The 26,849-nt window shown below is 34.5% G+C and overlaps 1 protein-coding gene across 3 annotated transcripts in view; it reads left to right on the forward strand.

Annotated features, from left to right (window-relative positions):
* ACSS3 (acyl-CoA synthetase short chain family member 3) overlaps positions 1 to 26,849 on the forward strand; it is a 179,282-nt gene that overhangs the window by 55,699 nt on the left and 96,734 nt on the right. Inside the window, exons 3-7 of one of the 3 annotated variants that reach the window (XM_054442753.2) lie at positions 76 to 264; positions 4,296 to 4,430; positions 8,273 to 8,413; positions 17,419 to 17,499; positions 17,576 to 17,671. In XM_054442753.2, coding sequence (XP_054298728.1) covers positions 76 to 264; positions 4,296 to 4,430; positions 8,273 to 8,413; positions 17,419 to 17,499; positions 17,576 to 17,671 — 642 coding nt within the window. Of the gene's footprint in view, positions 1 to 75; positions 265 to 4,295; positions 4,431 to 8,272; positions 8,414 to 11,505; positions 11,552 to 17,418; positions 17,500 to 17,575; positions 17,672 to 26,849 lie in introns of those variants that run through there. The other 2 variants (XM_054442754.2, XM_054442755.2) reach the window with 2 other exon arrangements.

Consider the following 26,849-nt stretch of genomic DNA (forward strand, 5'->3'; position numbering starts at 1 on the left):
TATTACTGCCTTAAGTTAGAAGTTTAGTGAAATAATACAAAAAAACACTTTACTGATTTAATGGTCTTGGCATAGGTCTCCAAGCTGGCTGGTGTCTTGGTCAAGCATGGCATCAAGAAAGGTGACACTGTGGTTATCTACATGCCCATGATCCCACAGGCGATGTATACCATGTTGGCATGTGCAAGGATAGGTGCCATCCACAGTCTCATATTTGGAGGATTTGCTTCCAAAGAACTAAGTAGTCGCATTGATCATGTAAAGGTAAGTGCTTTATTTTGGGAAATCTGGTAGTAGCTACCTATAATTTAGTCATATTTATCTGTGGATGAATCATCTGAGAATGATCTATACTTGTTAGATCCTCCCTTCAAATAGGATGGTTGATATATACTTTTTCTAGAAATCATTATATTAAATATCAAAAAGACGCCTACATGCATATGTTTATTGCAGCTTAATTTACAATTTCAAAGACATGGAATCAACCTAAGTGACCATCAACTGAAGAGTGGATAAAGAAAATGTGATATATATATATACATAATATATACAATACAATAATACTTAAATATATAACAATATATAAATATATAATATATAATATAATAATATATAAAATAAAATACACACACACACACACACACACACACACACACCATGGAATACTTCTCAGCCATAACAAAGAATAAAGTAATATCTTTCGTAGCAAGTTGGATGGAACTGGAGACCATTAGCTTAAGTGAAACAACTCAGGAACAGAAAACCAGATACTTCATGTTCTCACTGTTAAGTGGGAGCTAAGTTATGTGTATGCAAAGACATATAGAGTGGTATAATGGACATTGGAAACCCAGAAGGGGGATAAGGGATGAAAAACTACCTATTGGATATGATGTACACTATTTGGGTGACAGGTACCCTAAAAGTCCAGACTTCAAGCTATTTAAATAAATACATAAATAAAATGTTTTCTATTTCACATACATCTGTTAATCACACATTTGTTTTAAAGTCAGTCCTATGTGAAAGACATCTTGCTATGTGCCTTGGGGAATATAAACTATAAGATAAGGTGTATGCTTTCCAGCTTAGCTTGTCATATATTTGGGTGTATAAGACATACAAGAAAAGGACTAATAACTAATTTGTTCATTCAACATATATTTTATTAAGCTCCCGCTATGTTCCTGATACTGTCTTTGCAACTGGATAATAAGTAATACTTATCAAATGGATGGGATATATAACTAGTTTTACAATCCATATACTTCCAGGAAGTATACATGTTAGAATGGGGTACAAAAATAACAATTTAGTGAGTCCGTTGTGAAATATCATTGAGCTATTTAATCTAAAACAGCACAGTGTCTGGCATATAGTACACATTTAAAAAATGTTAACTAATATTAATCTATGAATTTAGTGCAGGAGTTAGAAAAATTTTAACTGTAATTGACCAGATAGTAAATATTTTAGGCAGTATGGATAACATGATCTCTATTGTACCTACTCAGCTTTGCTGCTGTAGCACAAAAGCATCTTTAGACATGTACACGATAGGTGTGTATTTTTCAATAATATTTTATAGAAACAGGCTGTGTGCTGAGTTTGGCTCACAACCATAGTTTGCAGACCCCTGATTTAGAGGAAGGAGCATTTTCTTTCAGTCGGGGTGGCCAAAGAAGGCTTCCTGAAGGAGGTGAGATTTGAGTTAGATCTTGGCTAAGATTCAGCTAGTTGAAGAGAATGACATAGTAGGATCCAAAAAGGCAGAAAAAGAATCTGAGTCAAGCAATAGAGACAGGAAATGGTAAAATTCATTTGGAAGGACAGTAAGTAGACCAGTGTGACTAAAAGGTGAGAGAGGGTGAGCTTGCAAAGGCAGGTTTTGTCTGAACTGGATTCTGTTAGTGAGTAAAAGTTTTTGAACAGGCAAGTGTCATGTTTTAAGCAATGTTAAGAAGAGGCAGGTCTTGCAGTATGTGAGTAGGAGTGAAGCTGGAAGCTGTAATAAAAACCTTTGATAGGTGGTCTGTTTGTGAAACAGTGGGCAATATGAAGGGGAAAAAGGACTCTGGGAAGATTAAGGAAGGAAGGTGCTTATCAGAGCAAGAAATGGTTGACCTTTAGAGTTTTACAAGCCCAAGATAAGACATTCTTAATGGGAAGAGAGCTAATATATACTGAAGGGCCCCTGAGTACTAGATATAGAGTGAGGCTTTGCATATCTCACTTTATCTTGTAATAGATTAGTTATTAAAACAAGAAAGCTGATTTGTGGACAAACCATCTGAGTCCTTTTTTATCTTTTTTGTTTTTTTTAAACATGTTGAGTTAATGCCTATTAAGTAAATCTAGGGAAAAAATAACAGTCACTGACCTGCAAATGAAACTAAAACATTTTGATAAGATATAGGGAAATTACAACATGTAAAAAAATAAGGATTTAAAAAACTTACGGTGTACCACTTAAGGAATTTTCATCCATCACACACACACACACACACACACACACACACACACACACACCCCAATACTCCTTTGTTAAGGGGTTTATGCAATAAATGCTTTTATGGACAAGGCAATTGGGCAGGTCAAATGTAAGGAGAGAAGATGGAGATATATATATCTGAGATAGTTGGGTAAAATTAGTGTGCAATTGAAATTAGGAATGATTTTGATGTCATGATCTTCAAATAAATAGGCTAAAGAAAAAGTTTTATTTTAACAGAAGAAGATGGAAAGGATGTATTCTAACAAGTCAGTCTAGATGTAATAAAATCTCCAATAAGACTGTTAATAGAAATGTGAAAGGAATTATTTTTTCAGAGGAAGAGTCTAATTTTTACTTTATTAAATTATTCAAGCTTTGATATATTCTATATATGCTCCTAATTTGATATGTAGCTTGCTTTTGTTTATTCAGAATTCTAAGGAATGCTATCTAGAGCTATTTTTGTGAGTATTATAGATATTAAAATGTGAATTTTATTCAAATGTCTGACCTTTAAAAGTATAATAAAAGGAAACAAGACTTTCTGCTTTCTTTTTCCTTTTTGTTTTAAGGCAGCTTGATATGGTGGAAAGAGGTTCTGCAATCAGACAGAACTGGCCTTCCTTCTGCCTTCGCCACTTGTAACCTGGGGCAAACTATGTAATTGCACTGAGCCTCAGTTCCATGAATATTAAATTATATTCAAAAAGCAGGCAATACTATATATGCATATATTTAGTACAGTAAAAACCTTTCCTAGATGAAATGTATTATAACTAGAAATCAGAATTCAGGAATACATGCAATATCTTGGGTCAATTATCTGCCTTCTGAATAATTTATTATCTGTCTCTTTTGCTTTGGATTTCTTGGTGAAGAAACAATGTACTTAAAAAATGAGGACTTATTTTTCTGCAAATTAATGAGTTCCACAAACGTTTACTGAAAACTCATGACATGCCAAGCACTGTGCTAGGTATAGGAAACACAAAAATAAATGACATCCAAACTTGGCCTTATAGAGCTTACTGTGCAGTAATAAAGATGTATGAACACTGATTATAGCTGAACATTTGAGGCATGTCCAGAATGTACTGAAAAGAGAGGTTAACATAAGCTGTGGTTCCCACCAGGGATACCTTTTGCCTACACCTGTGTTTGTCTTGAAGAATGACTTAACAAGTTGGCAGGTAAAGAGTATAAAGTGTTTCTTAAGGACAGGGGCAGGTCTAGGCTTTGTGGGGCTTGAAACTTTAATCATTTGGGAGCCTTTTTAAGAAAATAACCTAATGTAATATTTGTTGATCATGAATATATATTCAGAATGAGAAAAAATATTAGAAATTATTGGAGATTTGGGTCTTTTTATGCTGTAATCTCTTTAGGCATTTAGAAGAGAAATATATAGAAAACCTATGAAATGCTACTACAACCTCAGCAGCAGCCAGCTCTTATTGGGGCCTTTGCAAGTAAGGGGCCTCAAGATTTGCATTGTACTAGTTTATGGCAAATCCACCTGGATTAATGAATTATTTGAAAGGGATTTATACATTTCATACATATGAGTCAAAAACATCATTGAGTATGCAGTTTTGAACAGGTAAGTGAGATTTATGTAGAAGTGATTAAGTCTATAACAATTACAAAGGTTTTACTGGTTTTTGGACCATTCAATATAAAACAGAATCATTCAGACATTTCTTTAGAAATGTTAAATTGCCAGTCTGCAACTAAAATATTGTGATTACCTAATTAACATTGTTAAAGCTTTCTCTCCATTATTATTTTTTAATTGTAGCCCAAGGTGGTTGTTACAGCATCATTTGGCATTGAACCTGGAAGGAGGGTAGAGTACGTACCACTTGTAGAAGAAGCGCTAAAAATAGGACAACACAAACCAGACAAAATTCTCATTTATAATCGTCCAAATATGGTAATCTGAATATTGAATTTGGTTCTTGCTTATGGTAATATGCTAAGAATGAGTTTAGTTTTTACCATTTAAAAGAGACATTTGATTTATAAGCTATTAAGTATACTGCTGAATGTTATTGTTATTTCTAAAAAAAAATATGAATAAGACTTACTGGCTTCATGAAAATTTAGCTTAAAACCAAAAGACTGAAACACAATAACACAATTGGATTCTATGTATATTGCTATTGTTGTGTTTTTTATTAGCTCAGATTATATTAACAATAACAAACACGAAGTGACTGCTTACCATATGATTTTTAAGACATTCTACTAATGAATATATATATATATATATATATTTATTTTTTTTTTTTTTTGAGACGGAGTCTCACTCTGTCGCCCAGGCTGGAGTGCAGTGGCCGATGTCCGCTCACTGCAAGCTCCGTCCCCCGGGTTCATGCCATTCTCCTGCCTCAGCCTCCGGAGTAGCTGGGACTACAGGTGCCTGCCACCACACCCGGCTAATTTTTTGTATTTTTAGTAGTGACGGGGTTTCACCGTGTTAGCCAGAATGGTCTCGATCTCCTGACCTCGTGATCTGCCCACCTGAGCCCCCCAGAGTGCTGGGATTACAGGCGCGAGCCACCACGCCTGGCCATATTTTTTAATCTTCCAGGTAACTCTATTAACTAGGTGATGATAATATTACTATTTAATAAAAGAAGACTCCAATGAACATGGAGATAAAGTAACTTGCCCAGTTTGAAAGTGCAAGAGTCAAGATTTGAATGCATGCTCTCTGACTGTATGCTTAATCCCTCAGCTATCCTGACTCTTGGAGTGGTGTGATTAGTTTGCATGCAAATATCTTCTTAAAATTTTGAAGACTATTTAGGCCATAAATAAAACTATGCTCAGGAAAACAAAACATGAATATTCTAAGTAGATAAATTATTCTGTGATCCATGAAGGGAGAACAGTATAAGATATCAATGAATACAATTTACCGTACTTTTCCTGTAACTTTGAACTCATGATCACCTTATTTCTTCACCGAAGCAAATCTCTAGCTATTTATGATGAGACCAACTTGGGTTTCTAGCAGATTAAATTTTTTTTTTTGCCGAAGTGAAATTGCAAGACTGCAAAGAATCATGTGCAATTTGTAGAACTCTTGACATGTTTTCTTTGAAAATACTTAAATGACAAGATATGAGAACAGAGTGTTAAAAATGTCATTTTGATTACCACCTAGCAATTCCCATTACCACATTAAATTCCTGTGTAAAGTTTTAGTAGTCTGTGGTTCATGAACTGCTGCACTTAATGATTTTAATGTTCTTATGATCTTGAAGAAGAATTTTAAGTTTCTTTCAGAAGACCTCAAGCACCTTTTTTTAAAAGCTTCTTTGCTGTTTAAATCAGATAATGCAAAATCAGTAATATAGAAGGCTTTGGGTAAGAACAGTTTAGAGGAATGGCAGGAACACACACACAATGTACGCATATGTGAGTATATGTGTGCTGTTCACATTCATATGTAATTTGTACAGAACTTATGATGTACTAAGTTCTAGGCCCAATGCTAAGTACTTCCAAATATTTTTTCTTATTTAATTCTAACAAACAAATGAAATAGATGCTGTTTCTAGCCTTATTTTAGAGATAAAGAAACTGAGTAATGGAGAGGTCATAGGCCAAAGTCACGGCTACTAAGTGGCAGAACCAGGATTTAAACTCCAGTTTAATGATTTGTAACCAACAAGATATATGCTATTTCTTTCACTATAAACACAGTGGATATGTGCAAGTCTCTTCTCTTTTCTTCTTAATAGAGATTCACTGCCTGCTCCCCTCCAATAACTAGCTTACTTTCTCAGCTTCTCTCTTTTTCTGCAGGCCCTTTCCTCTATTGTGATATAGATGAGGGCTGTAGAAATCTCTTGTTCTTTCTATTAGACCTGCTGTTTTGGCAGTAACTAAGCCCAGTGGAATGGCTTTGCTTTGAATTTAGAGAGACACAAATTATGAGGCTCAGTGGTGTGTCTTATTAACCAGGACTGCATTTTTGTAAGAGGAGGTGAAAACTTGGCTGCCACACCTAAGCCTCAGGCAAACAATGATGGAATCAAAGGATATTGCATCAATCACCCCTATGCTCTCCCAATACCGCCTTTTAAGAATTATAAGAATTAGGAAAGGCATATCTATAGAAGTAAATGCATATGTGTTAAAATGTTTTTTTCTCTCTTTATTTGTCAGATCTTCTTTGCACACACCTCTGTCTCTTAGCCTGAAGAATAACCATTTATTGAAGTCCTAATTTCATTAGAGTCCTATGAAAATTATCAACCTGTGATTATTTTTGCGATCCTCAATTTGACGTTTGTATTTTGCAGTGTGATGATTTTTATAGATCTCTGTGTTGTCAAAAGTTTGATAATTTGCAATTAGTTGCTTTTATCCGTTGTATAAATAGAAATGGAAACATATGATTTGGTCATAGTCAACTATTTTATTTATCTAAATGGCAGAGCCAGTACCTATCAGAGTGGGGCTGGAGAAAGCAGTTTGGCCTGAAACTTCAACTTGATAAAGGGTCTTCGATTCAGCTATAAATGTGTTAGCTATAAATGTGTTTATTCATACAGGTATCATATTCATACAGGCATCATATTTGTGATATTATATTGAAGTATTAATTGGTAAATGTACCTATTTAAATATATGAACAGTTTTTACAACTCTGATTAATGTATTAAGCAGCCTAGAAAATGGAAGTGGCTTGTCTTTTCTAAATTTTTCAATCTTTGGGCTTATCTCAGGAATCAATTTAATGAAATGGTTACATACATCTCTAGATAGTAGATCTCATTAACTTTCATTGAGTGTTACATAACTTTGCTTGTGCTTGTGCTAACATGTTCACCAATTATAAACTTCCTGATGTGTGATCTTGAGTTCAGCTAACATCTAAGAAAAAAACTAGGCTTTTAATGGGCATTAACTCTACTTAAATAGCTGTAATTCCCCATCAGAGTAACTTTTCCATCAGCCACTTCCCTGCTTTTCACCCATCTGGCCATTTCATTGCCACTGTTTTTAAAGAAGTCTATTTAATTTCTTTAAAGGTGTATCTGTTTAACTCATGACTCTATTATCACAAAGTTTACAACACAGAGCCTGGTTCTTGAAACAGAAAAAGAAAAAAAAAAGATTTCTCCCAGAATAATGAATGATCTAGAAGGAGGAAAACTTGGATCGTATTTTAGATACATCACAGACTCTGACTAAATTTCAAAACTGGATTTTAATCTTCAAAAAGCAATAGTAGAATTCTTCCCTACTGCTGAAGAAGATTTAATGTTTTCTTATTTGGAAAGGTAGCTGTGGTATTACTCCTTAAGGCCATTGTATGAAGAGAAATTTTAATAGCTTGGTTGACACATCATTGCAAAGATAATAAATGCAAAGTAAAATAAATAGGCTATGAAAAATAAAAATTAGTTTATAAAGTTATTAGTATACATACATCTATAAAATCATGAAACATTGTTATTTAAGCTACAAGTGTTGATGGAAACATTACTGCATTATACTGAATTTCTAAAGGATATCTCTAGATTTAAATGAAACATGCTTTTTTGTCAGTTTAGTTGAAGTGAATATAAAACTTTTGGACTTTTTATAAACATTTATGTTAAATCATGAACTTGAACTTTTTAGTCATAAATCTGATGTTTAGTGCCATATAGGCCTAGATTTTCAGTCAGATGCTCAGACTTAAATAGATTTAGCTACTTTTTGTTCTCTTAATCTCCTTATTACAGTACATATTCTTATATTTTTGCTGTGTAGGAGGCGGTTCCTTTGGCTCCTGGTCGTGACCTTGATTGGGATGAAGAGATGGCAAAAGCCCAGTCACATGACTGTGTTCCTGTTCTTTCAGAACACCCATTGTACATTCTTTACACATCTGGCACAACGGGGTTACCTAAGGTACTCACTCTCTTAGAGATAACTATCTATAGCAGTAGATTTACTTTGCACCAAGAATGTTTGATCACTGACTGGAAATGTTTGCAGACTTTACTTTGAAGTTTAGAGAGTTACTTCATTTGCTTTTATTTTTTTTTCCTGTGCCCAGTCTGGTGTGCAGTGGTGTGATCTCACCTGACACAGTTACTTTATATCTTAAAGAGATTTTGTGCTTAGTGCTAAATATAAAAACATTTATTATTTGACATCAAATATTTTGCTCTCATTTCTTCCAGAATTGTCTCAAATGCTAGAAATATACAATTGCCTTAGTAGATGTTTGATTGAATATCAGTTGGTTTAATAACATTATATAAAAATATATTTTAAATAAAATATTTTTATTCTTTTAGATTGAGGTATAAGTTTCATGCAGTATAGAATTGATTTTTTGATCTAGGGGAATTCAATTCTTTACTATGAATGTGATTTTGAGAATTGGCCTAGGCAGTTTGAACAAAGGCAATTTATCCAAAGTATTGAACTATTTGATTTACAGCATGGAAGACACTCAAGGATTTTTAAATCTGTTTACCATGAAATGTGTTTTTACAAAGCAAAGTTGAAAGCATCAATATTCATTAATGTGTCAAATAGCAACAAATACCACTTTTGCCTGGTATCTCCAAATAACACTGTTTCTTCATAGACCCTTATAAAAGATAACAGTATCATTTTCCTTACTCATCTTTATTAGGTGGTTTAATATTCATTGAATTGTAGAATTTTAGTAGGGGATGGGACTTTCATAATCATTCTCATCCTTGAGGACAGTGGCTTCTTTATTACTGTTAGATTACTGTAGCATCAGTGTTCTGAAAACTTCATTTCTTAGTCATCTTAGAATAGTGGTTCTATTTGATTAGTTAGCTTTTTAAAAGGAAATTTAAGATGTTCCATATAAACCTTACTTGTGAAAAGGAACACTTTTGGTAGGGGAATATATTCTCTCTGAGGACACAGGTTATGTTTTGGTATATTTTGGTCTACCATTGTGCTGTATGTAGTTGGTGCTCAATAAATTTTAGTTGAATTCATACGTAGATGCACGCACATGAAGATATTTGTTTCATTGTAGAATTGAAGCTTTATGATTTTGTTACAACTCTAATGACTTGAAAAATATTTCTGCATATTGAAGATTGGAAGATTTATTTATTGAAGCATGCCATATAATCTGCTCAACAAAATTCTCAACCTCCACTTTTTCCAGTTCTGCCTTGCATACTAGCCACCTAGAGTCCAAGTGAACATTTGGTTATAAAATAAGAGGGGACTCAGCAAAGTTATGATCTAATATAAAAGTGTCAACATGAGAGAAAACTCCTGACCCTGAAAACACAGTATAACTTAATTTTTAAAAAATTTAGTTTCTTAAAAGCCTGAAGAAATCTTATAAAAACATTTGTGCTACCTCAAGACTTTAAGTCACTGAAATTCACTGTGACCTGGAATAGGATCTTATGGGAGGGGCAGAAGAAAAGATTTTCAGAAATTAAAAGCTGACTTGCCAGTGTAGTAGATATCAAATAAAAGCAATACACAGAGCATTATATTGAAAAGGGGTTCCAAATAAGGATGGAACCTTGCTACTCCAGGTTTTCTTTTCTTTTCTTTTTTTTTTTTTTTTTGAGACAGAGTCTTGCTCTGTTGCCCAGGCTGGAGTGCAGTGGCGCGATCTCGGCTCACTGCAAGCTCCACCTCCCGGATTCACGCCATTCTCCTGCCTTAGCCAGCCCCCCGAGTAGCTGGGACTACAGGTGCCCGCCACCACGCCTGGCTAATTTTTTTTTTTTTTTTTTTTTTTTTTTTTTTTGTATTTTTAGTAGAGATGGGGTTTCACTGTGTTACTGTGTTAGCCAGGATGGTCTCAATCTCCTGACTTCGTGATCCACCCGCCTCAGCCTCCCAAAGTGCTGGGATTACAGGCATGAGCCACTGCGCCCGGCCCAGGTTTTCTCTTAGAGGTTCTTTTCTGGATTCCTTTCAGTGCCTAAATGGAAGATCCTTTGATATTTCTATCATCCTAATTTTCCTCCTAATGTACCATCCTGAGACAATCTATTTCAATAGATTTGAGAGGGCTTGAGTTGCGTGGAGATTTCTGCATCACAGTGAATTTGACTCAATGTAATGTATTTGTATTGAGTGCTCATCCTGTGCTAGAACAGATACAACTATGAGTAAAGTACAGTCCTTCTAGTCTAGTGGGATTGAACTAGGTATGAACACAGGTGATGTAAGATAGAAGGTGATCCTTTAGTTGGGAAGATAGGTGACTACACACAATGGAGACAAAGAAATTAGTTTTCAGGCTGTTTAATTAGTTTGGGACTTTACACAGGACAGCATGCTTAATAGGGAGGAATCAGATTTGGTTCAAAGTTAGGAGTCTAAGACTTTGAGAACATATTAGGGTGCTTTTGAATATTCATTGAAATAGAATCAGAAGGATGGTTGGAGGCTAGGGAAACTAAAAGTCTTTGACATACTGAGCATGATGTGTCTTCAGGACATTTAACATGAAGATGCCCAGTCAAGAGTTGGTAATGAGAGTCTGAGCCCAAGAGTTACACATATGGGGTTGGAGATAGACCCTTGTAGGTCATTGGGGTACAGGACTGGTGATTAAATAGTGTGAGTGAGTGGGCTTTGCAAAGTTAACACATACAGAATGGCAAAAGAAGGTAGTTATCTCTTTAGGTCCCTCTTCCTTCCAGTGGACTTAAGGGTTGAAATTGCTTTAAATTTTACATTACCAACAGACCTTTATGGCACTTATTTTAACCTATCTTATAGATATCAGTTTTTATGGCACTTATTTTAACCTGTCTTATACATATTAGTTTCTATTTATTTACTTTTATAACAATGAATGTTCTCTGATCACTGAGAATATACATTATCCTTTTTGAATCCACTATAGCACTAACATTAAAATTTGACCTAGGTAGAGCAGAATATTTGTTGAATGATCTCTTACTTCTCTAGTAAGTCAGCTTCTTGGACACCTCCTTATTCATACAATTCTTGTTTCATTTTTCATAGGTATAATCAGGATTAATAGTACCTAAAATCTTAATGTGGGATCCACAGAATGTAAGTATAGGAAAAATAAACACACATGCATTAATGGAGCATTTAGATATAAATATGATGTCATCATATGGTTTTGTTTCCTCAATCCTTGATCTTCATGAGGAAAAATAATGTTGTGAGCTCGTAAAACTCTTCTGCCTAAAAATGCTTGTTTCTCAAATATAAAACACACATAAGGCAGTCTGTTCTTTGGTTAGGATTTGTAGATACTTTTAAGGCATATTTGCATATCAGCACTTGCCAACCCTGGAGTTGTCAAGTTGCTGTATTACAGGTTAATCTGTTAGCTGCTGTAAATATTCCAGCAACCACATCTGAGCTTCTTTGCATACATTTCTGTTTTGTTGTGGGCTTCTATTCTGTTTGGTTTGGGTGCCTATATTTGACATAGTTCAAAGCACTACATGATAAAAGAATCCCTCATCCGGATGAGATGTCCTTTCAGGTATGGGAGATTTAGTGATTATAATATTTATCTTGTTCAGTTTGATATCATAAAGGGATCATGATAATAAAAAAAAAAGGAAAAAAGTTCAGTGTCAAAAGAGAACAGGGGGAAAGAAATCAAAAGGAAAAGATTGAAAAGAAAGCATGACAAGAAAGTGGTAGATAAGGCCTTTTGTCCTGGTGTGCACTTACTTCCTGCCCCAGAAAAAAAAAAAAAGAGAGAGTGAAAGTCAAATAAAAAAGAGCAGTGAACTTTTTTGTTTAATCTGTGGTATGCTCTTGCAGTTAAAGTGCTGAACTGGTTGCACCCTTGCCCCTTAGCTCACAGTTGTTCAGATCGACAAAAAATTATACAACTGCTGAAATATCCTCCATGGACGTAGCTTCAGAAGCATCTGAAAACCTGTAACAAGATATTTCATGTTTGATGAAATATCCCAAATAGAAACTTTTTATGCCTTCTAAGAAGATTCAAGGTTCACTAAGTTCTACAAATGTCAAGGGTTTCTCCTGAACAAAGAGTATTTGTTAAAATAATTGTATTTTTCACACGGGTTTATACACTCAACTGTTCACTCATTTAGACAGTCAACAAATGTATTAAATGCCTATTCTACCCCAGACACTGTGCTGAAGATACAAAGATGTTGTCCTCACTGTGCTCAAAGTGGTGGAGAAGGCACAGCACTAGGTGGGGATACCAGTCCTCTGATGAGGTTTGCAGGCCCTGAAGGCTGTGAAAGAGGACCTGAAAGACATTTGACACAAATAATAGGATGGGGTGAAACTTCACAGAAGAGGTGGTATTTTTGCAATGTCTTAAAGTACTCCTGGTGAAGACATTGGAGTTCATCGGGTTTAGAAAAGGGGTGGAGGCTTACTCTAGAAATAGGGGGTGCCATCTATCAAACCAGTATCAAAACAAGGTTTAGTGCTGATGCGTTAGATTTTTTTAAACGATCAGAACCATTCATTTTTTTCTCTGACGCCTGCCATCATCTGGTGATGGGTTTCTTTTCTTTCCTTCAAGTAAAATTTATTTTCCCCCTTTATTGTTTCTTGTCAGGCTGAATTGATACACACACACACAAATGTACATACATATATATTTATACATACATATACATAAGCATATAAATATGTACACATGCATGGATACATGCATATATTTACATGTGTGTATGTAAATAGACATTTTACATGTGTAAATATATATATATATTTGCCTTGTATGATTCTTTATTACAAAATAAATGATAGAGGGACTTAATGTAGGAAATAGGAAGTTTTGTCATGTACTCTAAACTTTTCTACTCTCAGTATTTTGGGATTTGCCTGTCAGATATTTAAAGACCATTGAAAAAAAAAAAACTTACATTTTTACAATGAAGAATCCCAAATTCTTAATCTTACCACACACTTCAGGCTTCCCTCCTCTTCTATAACACCTATTGTTGCAATTGTATTTTTCCTTTTCAAGTTGTGGCAGCCAAAACTGCACACAACATTTATACCAACATGTTTTCTGTTTTACTTTAATGGCCCCATTTATGACAATCTGTGAATTTACTTGTCTTCAAAAGTAGCTCAGTAAGCTGGAAATTATAAAGAACTATCTGTGGTAACTTTGTGGTCCCATTTCTGAGTAACTAACATTCAGCCTTTACTTTTACTTGCACTGATTGAATTTTTTAAACACCATAAACATTATATTTGTCCCGCCCTCCCAAAAGAGAGCACCTTCATATTGCTTCCATTGCTATGTCTGAGATAGGATTCACTTTCATGTCTTTATTCACGTCACAGAGTGCTAGTCCCATCTGGATATTTTTCAAGTTCCCCAGACATCTTTAAGAATTATGACCGATCCTACCAAAAGATCAGAATAGCATATTGGCAGGTTACAGGGTTTTTATGAGAATATATTAGATCATCTAGTGACTTTACTTTTAAGGTAAGTAGAGTATAAGTACATAGAGAGGCCGGGTGCAGTGCAAAATGCATGTAATCCCAGCACTTTGGGAGGCCGAGGTGGGCAGATCACGAGGTCTGGAGATCGAGACCATCCTGGCTAGCACGGTGAAACCCTGTCTCTACTGAAAAAAAAAAAAAAAAAAAAAAAAAATTAGCTGAGTGTGGTGGCATGCCTCTGTAGTCCCAGCTACTTGGGAGGCTGAGGCAGGAGAATCGCTTGAACCTGGGAGGCGGAGGTTGTAGAGAGCAAGATCGTGCCACTGCACTCCAGCCTGGGTGACAGAGCAAGACTCCAGCTCAAAGGAAAAAAAAGAAAGTACATATAGAAGGTAATAATAAATAATAGAGATTCAAAAGATTAAAATGAGGAAGGTTTGTGTTTTAGGGGTAAGCATTGGTATTGAGTAATTTTACTTCATATTCAGATATACTGTAAAAGTGCCGTTTTTAGTTTCCAACTTAATTTGCTTAGTTATAGTATAATGATTTGTTTTCTGCAGCATAATTTATGTGTTTTCAGAAGCTGAATGGTGTTTCTCTTTTGCATTTTAATTATCATTACCTGGAAAATGTGATTATAAATAGGAAACAAAAATGCTTTATCATCTTATTTTTGTCACAAATTAATATTTATGCTAAAGAAATTCTCTTGAAATGTAACCTTTGTGTTTTTTGTACTTTCAAACCTCTTGTAAAAGGTGAACCTGGAGAATATGAAACCATGCATTTCTTTTTTCTGCACCATATCAAATACTCAGAAATTTGAAACTGTATTATCTGAGCATTTGAGAGGCAAGAACAAATTGCAGATCTAGAGTCTAGATTAATAAATGGTAAAAAGATGCTTGATTAAAATTTTTTTTTGTCAGTTATACACAGATTTATTATCCAAGTTTACAAACATAATTTTATAAAAATATAATTTTAGTAGTCTAAAGATTACAACCATTCTATTCTTGTCTGACGGATCCAAAGTTTTTCCCACTTATTTTCCTTCTTTCCTAGGCCACTGTTTCTTCACAATTCTCCTTTGGCATCATTATTCCTCCAGAAAGTTCACTAGGATTTAGCACACTAAAATAAAAAGGCCAATGGTTTTCTTTTTAACATTTAAACTCAAATCACTCCTCCTTTGCATTTAAGGATTTCCTTCTATTAATTCTGGCATCTAATTAATTGACAGTGTTGGGAAAATGGGGTTATACCTTTGCAATTCTTTATTCATCTCTTTTTATATTTTCATTTTCGTCTTTAAAAAATAAAAGTAAGTGGGTATCAAAGACTATTGAAAAACAGAAATCATGGCTCTTCTCACTCCTTCAGCTTCATTTTAATTGTTTTAAATGAGAATCTTTGATGGCAACCTCTAATTATTTTGACATTTATGCCTTTTGACTGATAGGAGCACAGGGTAAAATAAAAAGCAATAATTGCTAGAACTAAGGAAATAATACTGTTAATGAGATATTAAATTTTAGTCTTTACGACTTTAAATGCTTTTTCACGCATGGTCTCATTTTTAAGTCTCTTTGTTTTGGTCAGATAGGTTTAAGTATTCACTAATTTACAGACAAAGTGACATTGGTAAATGTCATTTGAAGAAGTACTCATCTGAGAGGTAAACAGAAATTTGACAACTTATCCTTTACATTTATCTTTCAGGTTTTACAATTGAATTACTACTCAGTTATGTCTTCCCTCACTTTTTATTTCCTGTCATCATTTCTAGTCAATGCATCTTACCCTCTGTACCATATGGTCTAAACATTTACCTAGTTTTAATAATATTTAGAGTTACTGATAAAAATGGGTTCTGGATGCAGGGACATGTAGGATGGAGAGAAAATTTTAAAACATTTTTAATTGAAATTATTACTGATATTAAGTATCACCATCTGTCATAACACATGGACAGCATATTGTCTACAAAAAAACTACTTTTTCTAGTCTGTGAAATGAATAGTTTTTATAAAGTGTTTGCAAATTGATTAATATCAGATTCATCAATCTGTTGAGCCACAGGAAAAGATCTTCTCGATAGAACAAACTAGCAAAGTGCATGGACGATAGGATAGGATACAGTGGAAAAATAACTGTTTCGTTTACATGGGAAGGTGCATGTGTGAAGTCTACTGGCGGGGGGCTTAGAATTTCTAATGTTCCCATGGAGATCAAGAGGGCCAGCTGCATGCTAACCATGTCATACAATCTAGAAAATAGCTCTCAAATACCAACAACACTGCATCTGATATTTGCTAAGAGACCAGGTGTTGTTACGGGTGAATACAATAATGTTCCACAGCATGATACCTATGTTTTATTAGTGGCACCTGAGGAGAGCAGCAATTTTAGTAACTAACGGAAAGTCAATTTCTGTTTCATTTTCCTGATTTGTGTATGTGTGTTAAGGTGCAGAGCTATGCCAAAAAAGCATAACTAATAGCACAGTTATTGATTAGATCCATGTTTGCCCTTTCATAAAAAACAATTATTTTTTGCATAGAGCAGTTATAATTGTTGTACTAAAAGATGCTTCAAAATACATGTGAGTGGAATATACCTTCTATCTCTTAGCAGGTGTTCACCTACTCATTCTGAGTATTCACTCGGTTATGTCTTATTGGGCCAATGATGATTAATGTTTTTTAAAACAATAAATGAACTTAATTATTAAATTTATCATTAGTTCTTATTTATGGTGACATTTGTACCCAGTGTTCAAATATTAATCTTGTATTGAGGTTGAATATGTTCCCAGTGTTGGGGAGAGCTACTTGAAACTGATTGGTGAAAACTGTACTACAATGATATAATGATCCCTACTTTTGCCCAAAATGAAATAAAAGACAAATTTTTTAACCTTAGATTCAACTCACTGGAATTCATCCCTAAGAGTTCTAGAGGTCATAATTAAAGAATTTCTCAGCTTTAAAGTGTGCTTGCATGATCCTCAGTGAAGCGTTGTAATGAGATTCCAGTTAGAATACGACTTTGTTTCCTCCAAGCAGCTATTATTATTTAATCATCTTAAGAAATAGAGGTCCTTATGTTAGTCTGCATTTGAGGCATATAACTACATTTTACCTGTCTTCGCATTAATTTTTGTTCTGGAAATACGTCTGAAAATGTAGTGCTGATAATGTGTGGTGCCATTAGAAAAGTTTGTATTGCATATAATTTTGTGAAATCATGTTTTCTTTAGAAGACTAATAATGTTATGTGAGAATGGATTCTAAAAATGGCACTAATGAGGACAAATTATTTTGTTTGACTATTGAAGGACCCAAAGAAATAATGATTCGAAGATAATTTTATAAAAGCCAAAGAAACTTGTAGCTAATATATAAAATACTTTTGACCAGGAACTTTTAAAGTGGATGCTATGAAGATAGAGAGTGTTTTTACACATTGTTTATTGATTTTAACTTCACTTTTTCTCTCCTTAGGGTGTGATTAGGCCCACTGGGGGATACGCTGTCATGCTAAACTGGTCAATGTCTTCCATATATGGACTTCAACCCGGAGAGGTAATCGTGGTTTTAAATTTACATTACATGACATTCTCTGAATAAAATATATGCATTTTATTATCTTATTTTCTAGGTGTGGTGGGCAGCTTCTGACTTAGGCTGGGTTGTTGGACATTCCTATATCTGCTATGGGCCTCTTCTCCATGGGAACACAACAGTTTTATATGAGGTAATAAAGTAAAATTAATACCACATATAAATGATATTTATTTTACTAAAACTTTTCATGAAGCATTCCTGAGTAGGATCAGAAAAATTGGGGTGGGGACAGGGGACATTATTATATCTTCTTCCACTTAAAAATATAATTTCGAAAGGGAAAGGGATATGTAGGAAATATTAGCCAGTTATTTAAATTTTGTTGAACAGTCAGAATTAAATTCTGAAGAACATACAAAAAAAGCTTTATATCTATCCCTAACAGATTTCTAGAAATTATTGGCAAACTGATACTGATTTTAGAGTCCTAGAAAATAGTTATCGTAAAGGAAGCAATGTAGATTCACCTTTTTTATTTTCATAGGATTAATGGATTTCCAAAGTCATGTTGTCTCAATTTTAAATAAATACTTTCCTTGGTTTCTAATAAAGCTCTGTGTATAAGGCATAGGAATAGAGACTGACCAGATTTATAGCTGAATAAATAACTGTTTAAAAATTCGATGAATATATCAGCGTCACATAGGAATAAGATTTCTTTGCATATAGGAAATTTCCTTTATATGCCTATTCCATTTAACTTTATCAATGTATTGTATTAAGACTTAGAAAACATACCTATCAGATCTGTAGAAGATCAAAGTCTTGGAGGGATAACTAATATGGTAGTTTGCTAAATTATCATTCAAAATGGCCTTGGACTTTTGGGACAAATTTAACAAGATAGAAAAATACATAAATCTTTACAGTTCTATATTTAAATTAAAAAATACAGAAATAAAATAGTGAAAACTTGGGTTAGTTGTAGTTTATGTAGCCAAATCTCTGGGTATTATAATGTCCATAACTTAAACATAAGCTGTTGGTAGGGCTGTTTTTAAAAAATACTCACCATGTGCAATGATATAATCTTACTTTACTCTTCCACATTTGAAAATTTGTATTCAGTTTAACTGAGATGATAAAAAAATCACTAAATTACTAGAAAGCATCTGAAAAAAGGGAGTAGCATGGAAATAATGTATACAAGAAAGAGGTGGGCTGGGCGTGTTGGCTTACGCCTATAATCCCAGCACTTTGGGAGGGCGAGGCAGGTGGATCACTTGAGGTCAGGAGTTTGAGACCAGCCTGCCAAACATGGTGAAGCCCTGTCTCTACTAAAAATGAAAAAAATAGCCAGACCTGGTGGTGCATGCCTGTAATCGCAGCTGCTCAGGAGGCTGAGGCAGGAGAATCACTTGAACCGGGGAGGCAGAGGTTGCAGTGAGCTGAGATCGTGCCACTGCACTCCAGCCTGGGCGACAGAGTGAGACTCCATCTCAAAAAAAAAAAAAAAAAAAAAAAAAGTTGAAGAAATTGGGAATGGCTAGTCTGACAAATAATACACTTAAAGTGCAGATATTATAAGTATATTTTGATGTTTAAAAAGTTGCTACATATAAATTATGTAGTCTTAAATGCAGAGTTACAGAGGGTTATATTTTGGGAATAATCAGAGACAAATTTAAATACTTGTCAGCAGAACAAATGGACAACTTCTCAAATATAAGGCTCTCTCTCACATAAGTGTTCTGTCAATACCAGACAAGGATTGTGAAGTAAAGGGAATTTTATATGTGGGGTGTGGAGAATAGTATTAAATGATTTCAAGTTAATTTGCACTCTTAAATTTCTGCAAGTCAATGAATTTGAAAACATGAGAGGCCATTCTCAATATTTCTGGAATACTCCAGGCCTCATCATCACTTAAAGACTATTTGTGTTCTTTCATTTTTAACTGGCTGGTTTTCTGTCTCTGAATGCTAAGAAATATTAAGGTAGACTTTGACACAAGTATTAAACCATCATATACTACTCTACACTTTTGTATCATGCTTTTATATCTTGCAGACTTGATGTGCATTTGGGAATTCATATACTACTCTGCATCTTTTGTATAGTGCTTTTATATCCTGCATACTGAACATGCATTTAGGTATTTGTAGTAATTAAAACAAAATAATCTTGACAAATCATTTCATACTATTGTCTTTGCAATATAATGTTTTTAATTAAAAAAATTATTTCTCTTGAAGTAAACAAAATAAACCTCTACACTGAATAGTTATATTGAATTGTGGCATTGCTTACATAAATATGACAAAGCCAAAGATGCTAACATATTTATGGTTATAAGTATTAAGCTGCTTTAGAATTGAGATACATACATATTTTGTGCTATTTACCATGGGCTTTTATTGTTTCTCAAGTTTATTTAAAACATGAGGTTAACACTGTGATGGAGGGTTGTTTGTTTGTTTCTATGTTGGAATGATTTGCTCAAGAAGAGTGTAGATGCTCTATAAACATTTGTTGTGTGAATAATTGACTGAAGTAAGCTACAATTTAAAACCTTTTCTCTGCACTCTGGCTTGTTTTCCACAACTTATAAATGTCTTTAACTTTCTCTGGTCACAAAACCAAGTCTTTTAGACCTTTGCCTGCTTCAACTATGCCATCTTAGTTTCTTCTCCACTAAGTTCCTTGAAAAAATATCCTGCCCAGATTCCTGAACCTCAAATTGTTTCAGTCATTCCTCATCTCACTGTAGTCTGATTTATGTTCACATCATTTCATAGAAGCTGCTGCAGCAGGGGTCACCAGTGACTTCATAAGTGACAAAGTCAAAGGGCCTTATTTAATCTGATTTTATTTTTTCTCTTACTAGAGTTCAGCCCTGCTGACCATTCCTTTAGGTGATCCTTTCTTCTCTCTTGAGCTCCAGGTTCCTTTGCTAATGTTCATGTTGTTTCTTTTTTCTGGTGTGACTTTCCTTCTGTCTTTCCTTTCTTGGTTAACTCCTACTCTCCTTGTAGACTCTGCTTAGATGTTATAATTTCTTATAACGTGAGTTTCCTCTCACGTTCTTGGGCTGTGTGCAGTGCCCCATTTTGTGGTCTTGTTGCTTTCGAGCATATGTCTGTCACTGAGCTGGCCACACTGTACTGAAATGATACATTTACGTCTAGAAGAGGGTATCATCTAGAAGAGGATAAAAGCCAGTTTCACAGCACAGTGCATAGCACACACCACACAATTAAGAAATACTTGTGGAACTAAATTATACTCTACTCCTCGTTTTCTTCCTTCCATCCTGACAGCTTGTTCTTCTTTTCTTCTCTTTGTTTCTTTAACTTTGGTCCTTAACGTTAGAGTTTAGCAGGGTCATAGTCTTTGCTCTATTTTCTTATTCTGCTTACGTTTCCTGGATAATCTCCAAGCAGTTTATATTTGAGGATCATTAATTAAATCATGGCTTCTAAATCCCCTTTTTATATCTGCCTTTCCTGCTGAGTACTAACCTATTGTTAGACATCTCTGAATAGTTGTGCACATCTTATGCTCAAGATGACATGAACTGAGTTCTGTATCTCCACCCCACCCTGCAAACCATATTTCCTTCAGTGCAGTCTGTGTTTCTGTTAATGTTACCTCCATTCATGCAGTAATGTAAGCTGAGAATCTGCAAGTGATTCTTAAGTTCATTTTCCTTGCATCTCACACTCTGCTGGTCATTACAGTTTGTTGAATCTACTTATTCAGTACTTATCAAAAGTGTCCTCTTTTTTCCATGCCTCTTGACATGTATTCAAGGCTGATGTTCAGCTCATGCACAGATATGTCATGTTGACTGATGTCCATTCTTTGTTTTGGCTTCTGATATGATGTGTGCCTGTACATTCCAGTTACATATTTCAGGTTATCATTAGATACACTCCTCTCTTAATATTGATAAAACAACAGACAGAAAATCAGTGAAGATGTAGAAAAACTTGACATCATCAACCAACAAGATTTAATTGACATTCATAGAAAACTATTCTCGACAGCAGCAGAATACACATTCTTTTTAAATGCCCACAGAATAATTACCAAGTTAAACCAAAACCTGTGCCACGAAACAAACTTCAACTAATTTAGAAATATTTGAAGTCATGCAAAGTCTATTTTAAGACCATGGTATTTTCAAACTAAAAATTAAAAAGAGTTAACAGGAAAATCCCCAAACAATTGGAATCTAATCAACATACTTCTAAATAAATAATCCATAGGTCAAATAGGAAATATCCAGGAAAACACACACACACACACACACACACACACACACACACACACACACACACACTTCTCTGAGTGTATGTATCTCAAACTGATTGAAAAAGGAAGTACATCATAGAAAATTTTGGAGGACACAACTAAGGCAGTTCTGAGAGGGAAATTTATAGCACTAAATGGATATACTAGAAAAGAGGAAAACTCTCAAATCAAGAATATAAGCTCCTGTCTCAAGATCCTAAGAAAAGAGGAACAAAATATACCTAAAATCAGGAAGGAATAATAAAGGTAAAAGCAGGAATCAATAACATTGAAAACATAAAAACAGAAAATTAATGAAAAAAGAACTATTTCTTAGAAAAGATAAATAAAATGGACAAATCTCTACAAGCCTGGCAAAGAAAAGAGCCAGAAACACAAATTACCAGTACCACACATGAAACAGTAGATATCACTAAAGACCATGCAGACATCAAAAGTGTAATAAGGGAATACTATGAGAAATTCAACACACATAAATTTGACAACTTAGATGAAGATGAAATGGACTAATTCCTCAAAAACCATAAACTCACCAAATGAAACATAAATTACTAGAATAGCCTTATTACTATTAAGAAAATCCAATATGTAATTAAATAGACTCCCAACAAGAAATCTCCAGACACAGATGATTTTACTGGAAAATTCTACCAATGTTTAAAATAGAAGAGGAGGCAGGGGGCTGTTTGGTATTTCTGTATCCCGTGTGCCATCTACCAATGTTTAAAGGAGAATCAACACCATTTCTGCACAATCTCTTTCAGAAAATAGAAGAGGAGGGAACACTCTCCTAATCATTTAATGAAGCTTTTATTGCCCTAATAACAAGTCAAAGACAAAAAAAAAATACTACAAACGAATGTCCTTCATAAACATATAGATACAAGAATTCTTGACAAAATATTAGCAAATATTTTGAATTCAATAATTCAACAATATATAAAAGGAATTATACACTGTGACCAAGTGGAATTTATTCCAGAGGTACAAGGCTGCTTCAATATCTGAAAATTAATCAAGGTAATCTATCATATTAATAGGCTAAAGAGAAATTATATAATCATATTAATTGATGTAGAAAAAGTTGTTTAATAAATTCAACATTCATTCATAATGAAGAGCTACTAGAAAACTAGTAATTGAAAGAACTTCCTCAACCTGACAAAAGATCACCTATGAAAAAACCTGCTGCTAATATCATACCTAATCATAAAAGCCTGATCGTTTCTCCTCTGTTGTTAAGAAACAAGGCAAGAATTTCCACTCTCACCCTCTATTCAACATATCTGTGGAAGGTCTAGCTCGTTTAATAAAGAACTATAGGGAAGCTGGGTGCAGTGGCTCACACCTGTAATCCCAGCACTTTGGGAGGTCGAGGCAGGTGGATCATGAGGTCAGGAGTTCAAGGTCAGCCTGACCAATATGGTGAAACCCCATCTCTACTAAAAATACAAAAATTAGCCAGGTGTGGTGGTGCGCACCTGTAGTCCCAGCTACTCGGGAGGCTGAGGCAGGAGAATTGCTTGAACACAGGAGGTGGAAGTTGCAGTGAGCCAAGATCGCAACACTGCACTCCAGCCTGGGCAACAGAGCAAGACTCCCTCTCAATAAATAAATAAATAAATAAATAAATGAATAAATAAATAAATAAATAAAAATAAACAGAAATATAGAGGAAGAAAGGGCATACACACAAGAAGGGAAGAAATAAAATTGTCTTTATTTGCAGATGGCATGATTATTTGCATAGACGATTACAGAATACACACACACACACACAAATCCCATAACTAATGAGTGAGTTCAACCCAGTCTCAGGATACAAGATTAACATACAAATATTCATTGTGTCTCTATAAATCAGCAATGGCCACATATGGCCATGAAGGGCATCATGAAGGATCCTTGTAGAGATGAACTGGTTTGTATCTTGACTGTATCAATATTCTGATTGTGATAACAGATTGTAGTTTTGCAGTTTTTACACCTGGGGAAAACTGGGTAAAGGGTACATGGTATATCTCTGTATTTTTTCTTACAACTGCATGTAAATCTGCTTATTTTCCTGATAATTACCACATTTTCAAACAAATTCATAAAACTACCTCATTAAAACAAACAACAACAAAAATCTCTAATCCCTTATCTCCTGACAGCTACAACATTCTCTCTTTAAGGCCTTGTCTACACTCAATAGCTTCAACAGCAATTGGAGAAGATTGCAGAGTAAGTTCCTGATTAAGAAATGGAATTTACTCTGCAATCTTCTCCAATTGCTGTCACCATCATTCCATAGCTACAGCTTTTCCTAACATCCCCAGTCATCTCTACTTTTCCAAAGTCAATGGGCATTTTCAGTCTTCACTGTACTTGTCAGCATTTGAAAGTGTTGGCCATTTTCTCAATCCTAATCATTCTCTTTCCTTCTAAGGTACAACATGCTCCTGTCTAATGTACCACATGCTCCTGTTTCCCTGCAGTTATTCTTATGCTCATTCCTGTCCCAGGAACATTGCCTGAAATATATGCTACTTGTCTGTTAGATTTCAGCTGGTGTCACTTCCTCAGGGAAGCCCTCCTTGACCTCCCTGATTAGGTCAAATCCCTTGATCATGGTCTTTTAGCACATTGCATTTTCCCTTGGTGGTTTGTATAAAAGTTGCAGATTCATATTAGTCTTTAGGCTCCTTTGATGTGTTTGTTTGCCCTTCTTTCCTCTAACTCTACTAAGGAAGGAGTCATCTGAGTTTGTGTCCACCATCAATTCTCAGCTCCTTGCCTTAATGACACATATTCAGTATTTAATACATATGTGTTAAATAAATGCATGAATGACAGTATCAGAGAGAAAACTTGATTTATACATAAAGATATTTTCTATCAATGAGTAAGAGTAATTTAAATTTTCCTTTTTTTACAACAGGACTGCATGAGCAACTTATATAAGTCAGGTTATATGTTTTATAGACAGAGATTTACTTTTATCAGTGGAATTGGACATATTTAAATACAGAACACCTGTATTTAAGTAGTTTATTTTCTGAGAGGGAAATTTATAGCACTAAATACATACATTAGAAAAGAGGAAAACTCAAATCAAGAGTATAAGCTCCTATCTCAAGAACGTAGGAAAAGAGGAACAAAATATACCTAAAACCAGGAAGGAATAATAAAGGTACCAAATAACAAAGGAATAAGTCAGGATATATATTTTATAGACAGAGATTGACTTTTATCAATGGAATTGGACATATTTAAATACAGAACACCTGGTCAGCTCAGTCAGTGCAGTATGAGATGTTTAAAGTATGCAATTCTTGAAGGAAAATTGGATTGACCAGCTAAAATATGGAAACCAATTCTGAATAATTTAGTCTTTACTTTTGAGGGGAAAAAATTGAATGGTACTTCTTTAGAAATCTACTTCATTAATAGAGCACTGATTCCAGTAGATCTAACCCTAACCATGTATGAACAAGAACGGATATTTGGTAGGATGGTTTTGCCAAAGAGAAGGGATAAAACACAAGCAATCTTTTCACATAGGAATGCAATGTATAAACAAATTTAGCTAACAGCCTAGTGTGTATGTGCATGCATGTGTGTGTGATGGCAAATGGTGATTATACAGAGATATGCTCCCTTGCCTCTCTCTTCTCTCTAGTATTTCTTCCCTTTACCAGACTGTCATCTGCAGAATCAAAATCCAACACTGTTTCTCTAAGGCAAATAAATCTTTCTGTGTCCTGCCTTTCTCCTTATCTTTGCTGTGTACCAATGTGCAAAAGTGTGTGTTGTACACATATTTCAATTTCATGATACAGTAAGCCCAGGCTTCCACAATGACAGTGGTGTGGTTAAGCAAGAAATGAGATTACTGTTCCTTGGCTAGAGTATTACATAGGTCTAAAATGGAATGTTAGTAGTTACTGTTTCTCCTTAAATCTGGCTTGAGAGTAAGCCATAAACTGGTTGGTATAATTGGTCTTGATATAGCAGTTGTCATTTTTATGTAATAACAGTCTTTTTTTCCAGTCAAGGGATATAACTTTGCTCTCATTTTACATTTGTTTGTATTTCACATATGGTATACATCACAGCAACAAGCCTTTTCAATAAATTCTTCAGTATGTTCACTAGATTAGCGAGGGCAGATGGCCATTTGTTAATAATTCAACAATTAACTTTGAAGGTGTATGCCATACTGTGCCTTCTCAGGCAATAAATTGAATTAGAGAAAGTTGAGGATTTAAAATTCTGAATGATGGTACAGGAGTATGGTCACTGGACTGGAAATACTAACATATGTGTGGTTATCTTACTCTGCCTTTATGTACCTATATGACTTAAGCAAATTAATTAAACCTCTTTAGTAGTTCATTTTTTAATCATTAAAATGAAAGGGTTGACACATACTCTCTCAATTTTCACTTCTGTGAATCTTCTTCACTTTAATTGGTTTTCTTGAATAAACATATTATTTGGTAACATTTTATTTTTTAACTGGAATTTATTCCAATTTCTTTTCATAGTTAGGGAATGCTGATTCTTCAAATATATTTACTGAAGAAAACTTTCACTTTAAATTAGTGAACACTTTTAGTGTTTGAGAGGAAGCATACTAGTTAAGGCTGCCATGGTATGATTTCTGACACTTCTGTTTATTAATTGGCCTCAAACAAGCTGCTTTACTGCTTTCTGCCTTAGTCTTCTGAACTATAATTATCAGTAGTAATAATACCTATGGCATTCAATTGGTTAATCTGTGAAAAAATATTTAGAATAATTCCCAGGATATAATAGTATAATCAGTTCTGGATATTATAAGCTACAGTTATTATTCAAAAACACAAATGTATTATTTCCCAGAATAGAATTCTAACATACAAACACTAAACATAAATTCTCCTGTAATCCAGTCACTTAAATGCTTGAATATTACTCCACATTTCTTCTTTCAAAGTCTGTTTGTCCTCATAACATTGAAGAATTCAAATCAGAGCACTAGAGGCAGCTCCCTTTGGAGCCCATTAATTCTCCTCTCAGCACCA

Source organism: Pongo pygmaeus, chromosome 10, assembly GCF_028885625.2.
Source record: "Pongo pygmaeus isolate AG05252 chromosome 10, NHGRI_mPonPyg2-v2.0_pri, whole genome shotgun sequence".
NCBI classification, from domain to species: Eukaryota; Metazoa; Chordata; class Mammalia; order Primates; family Hominidae; genus Pongo; species Pongo pygmaeus.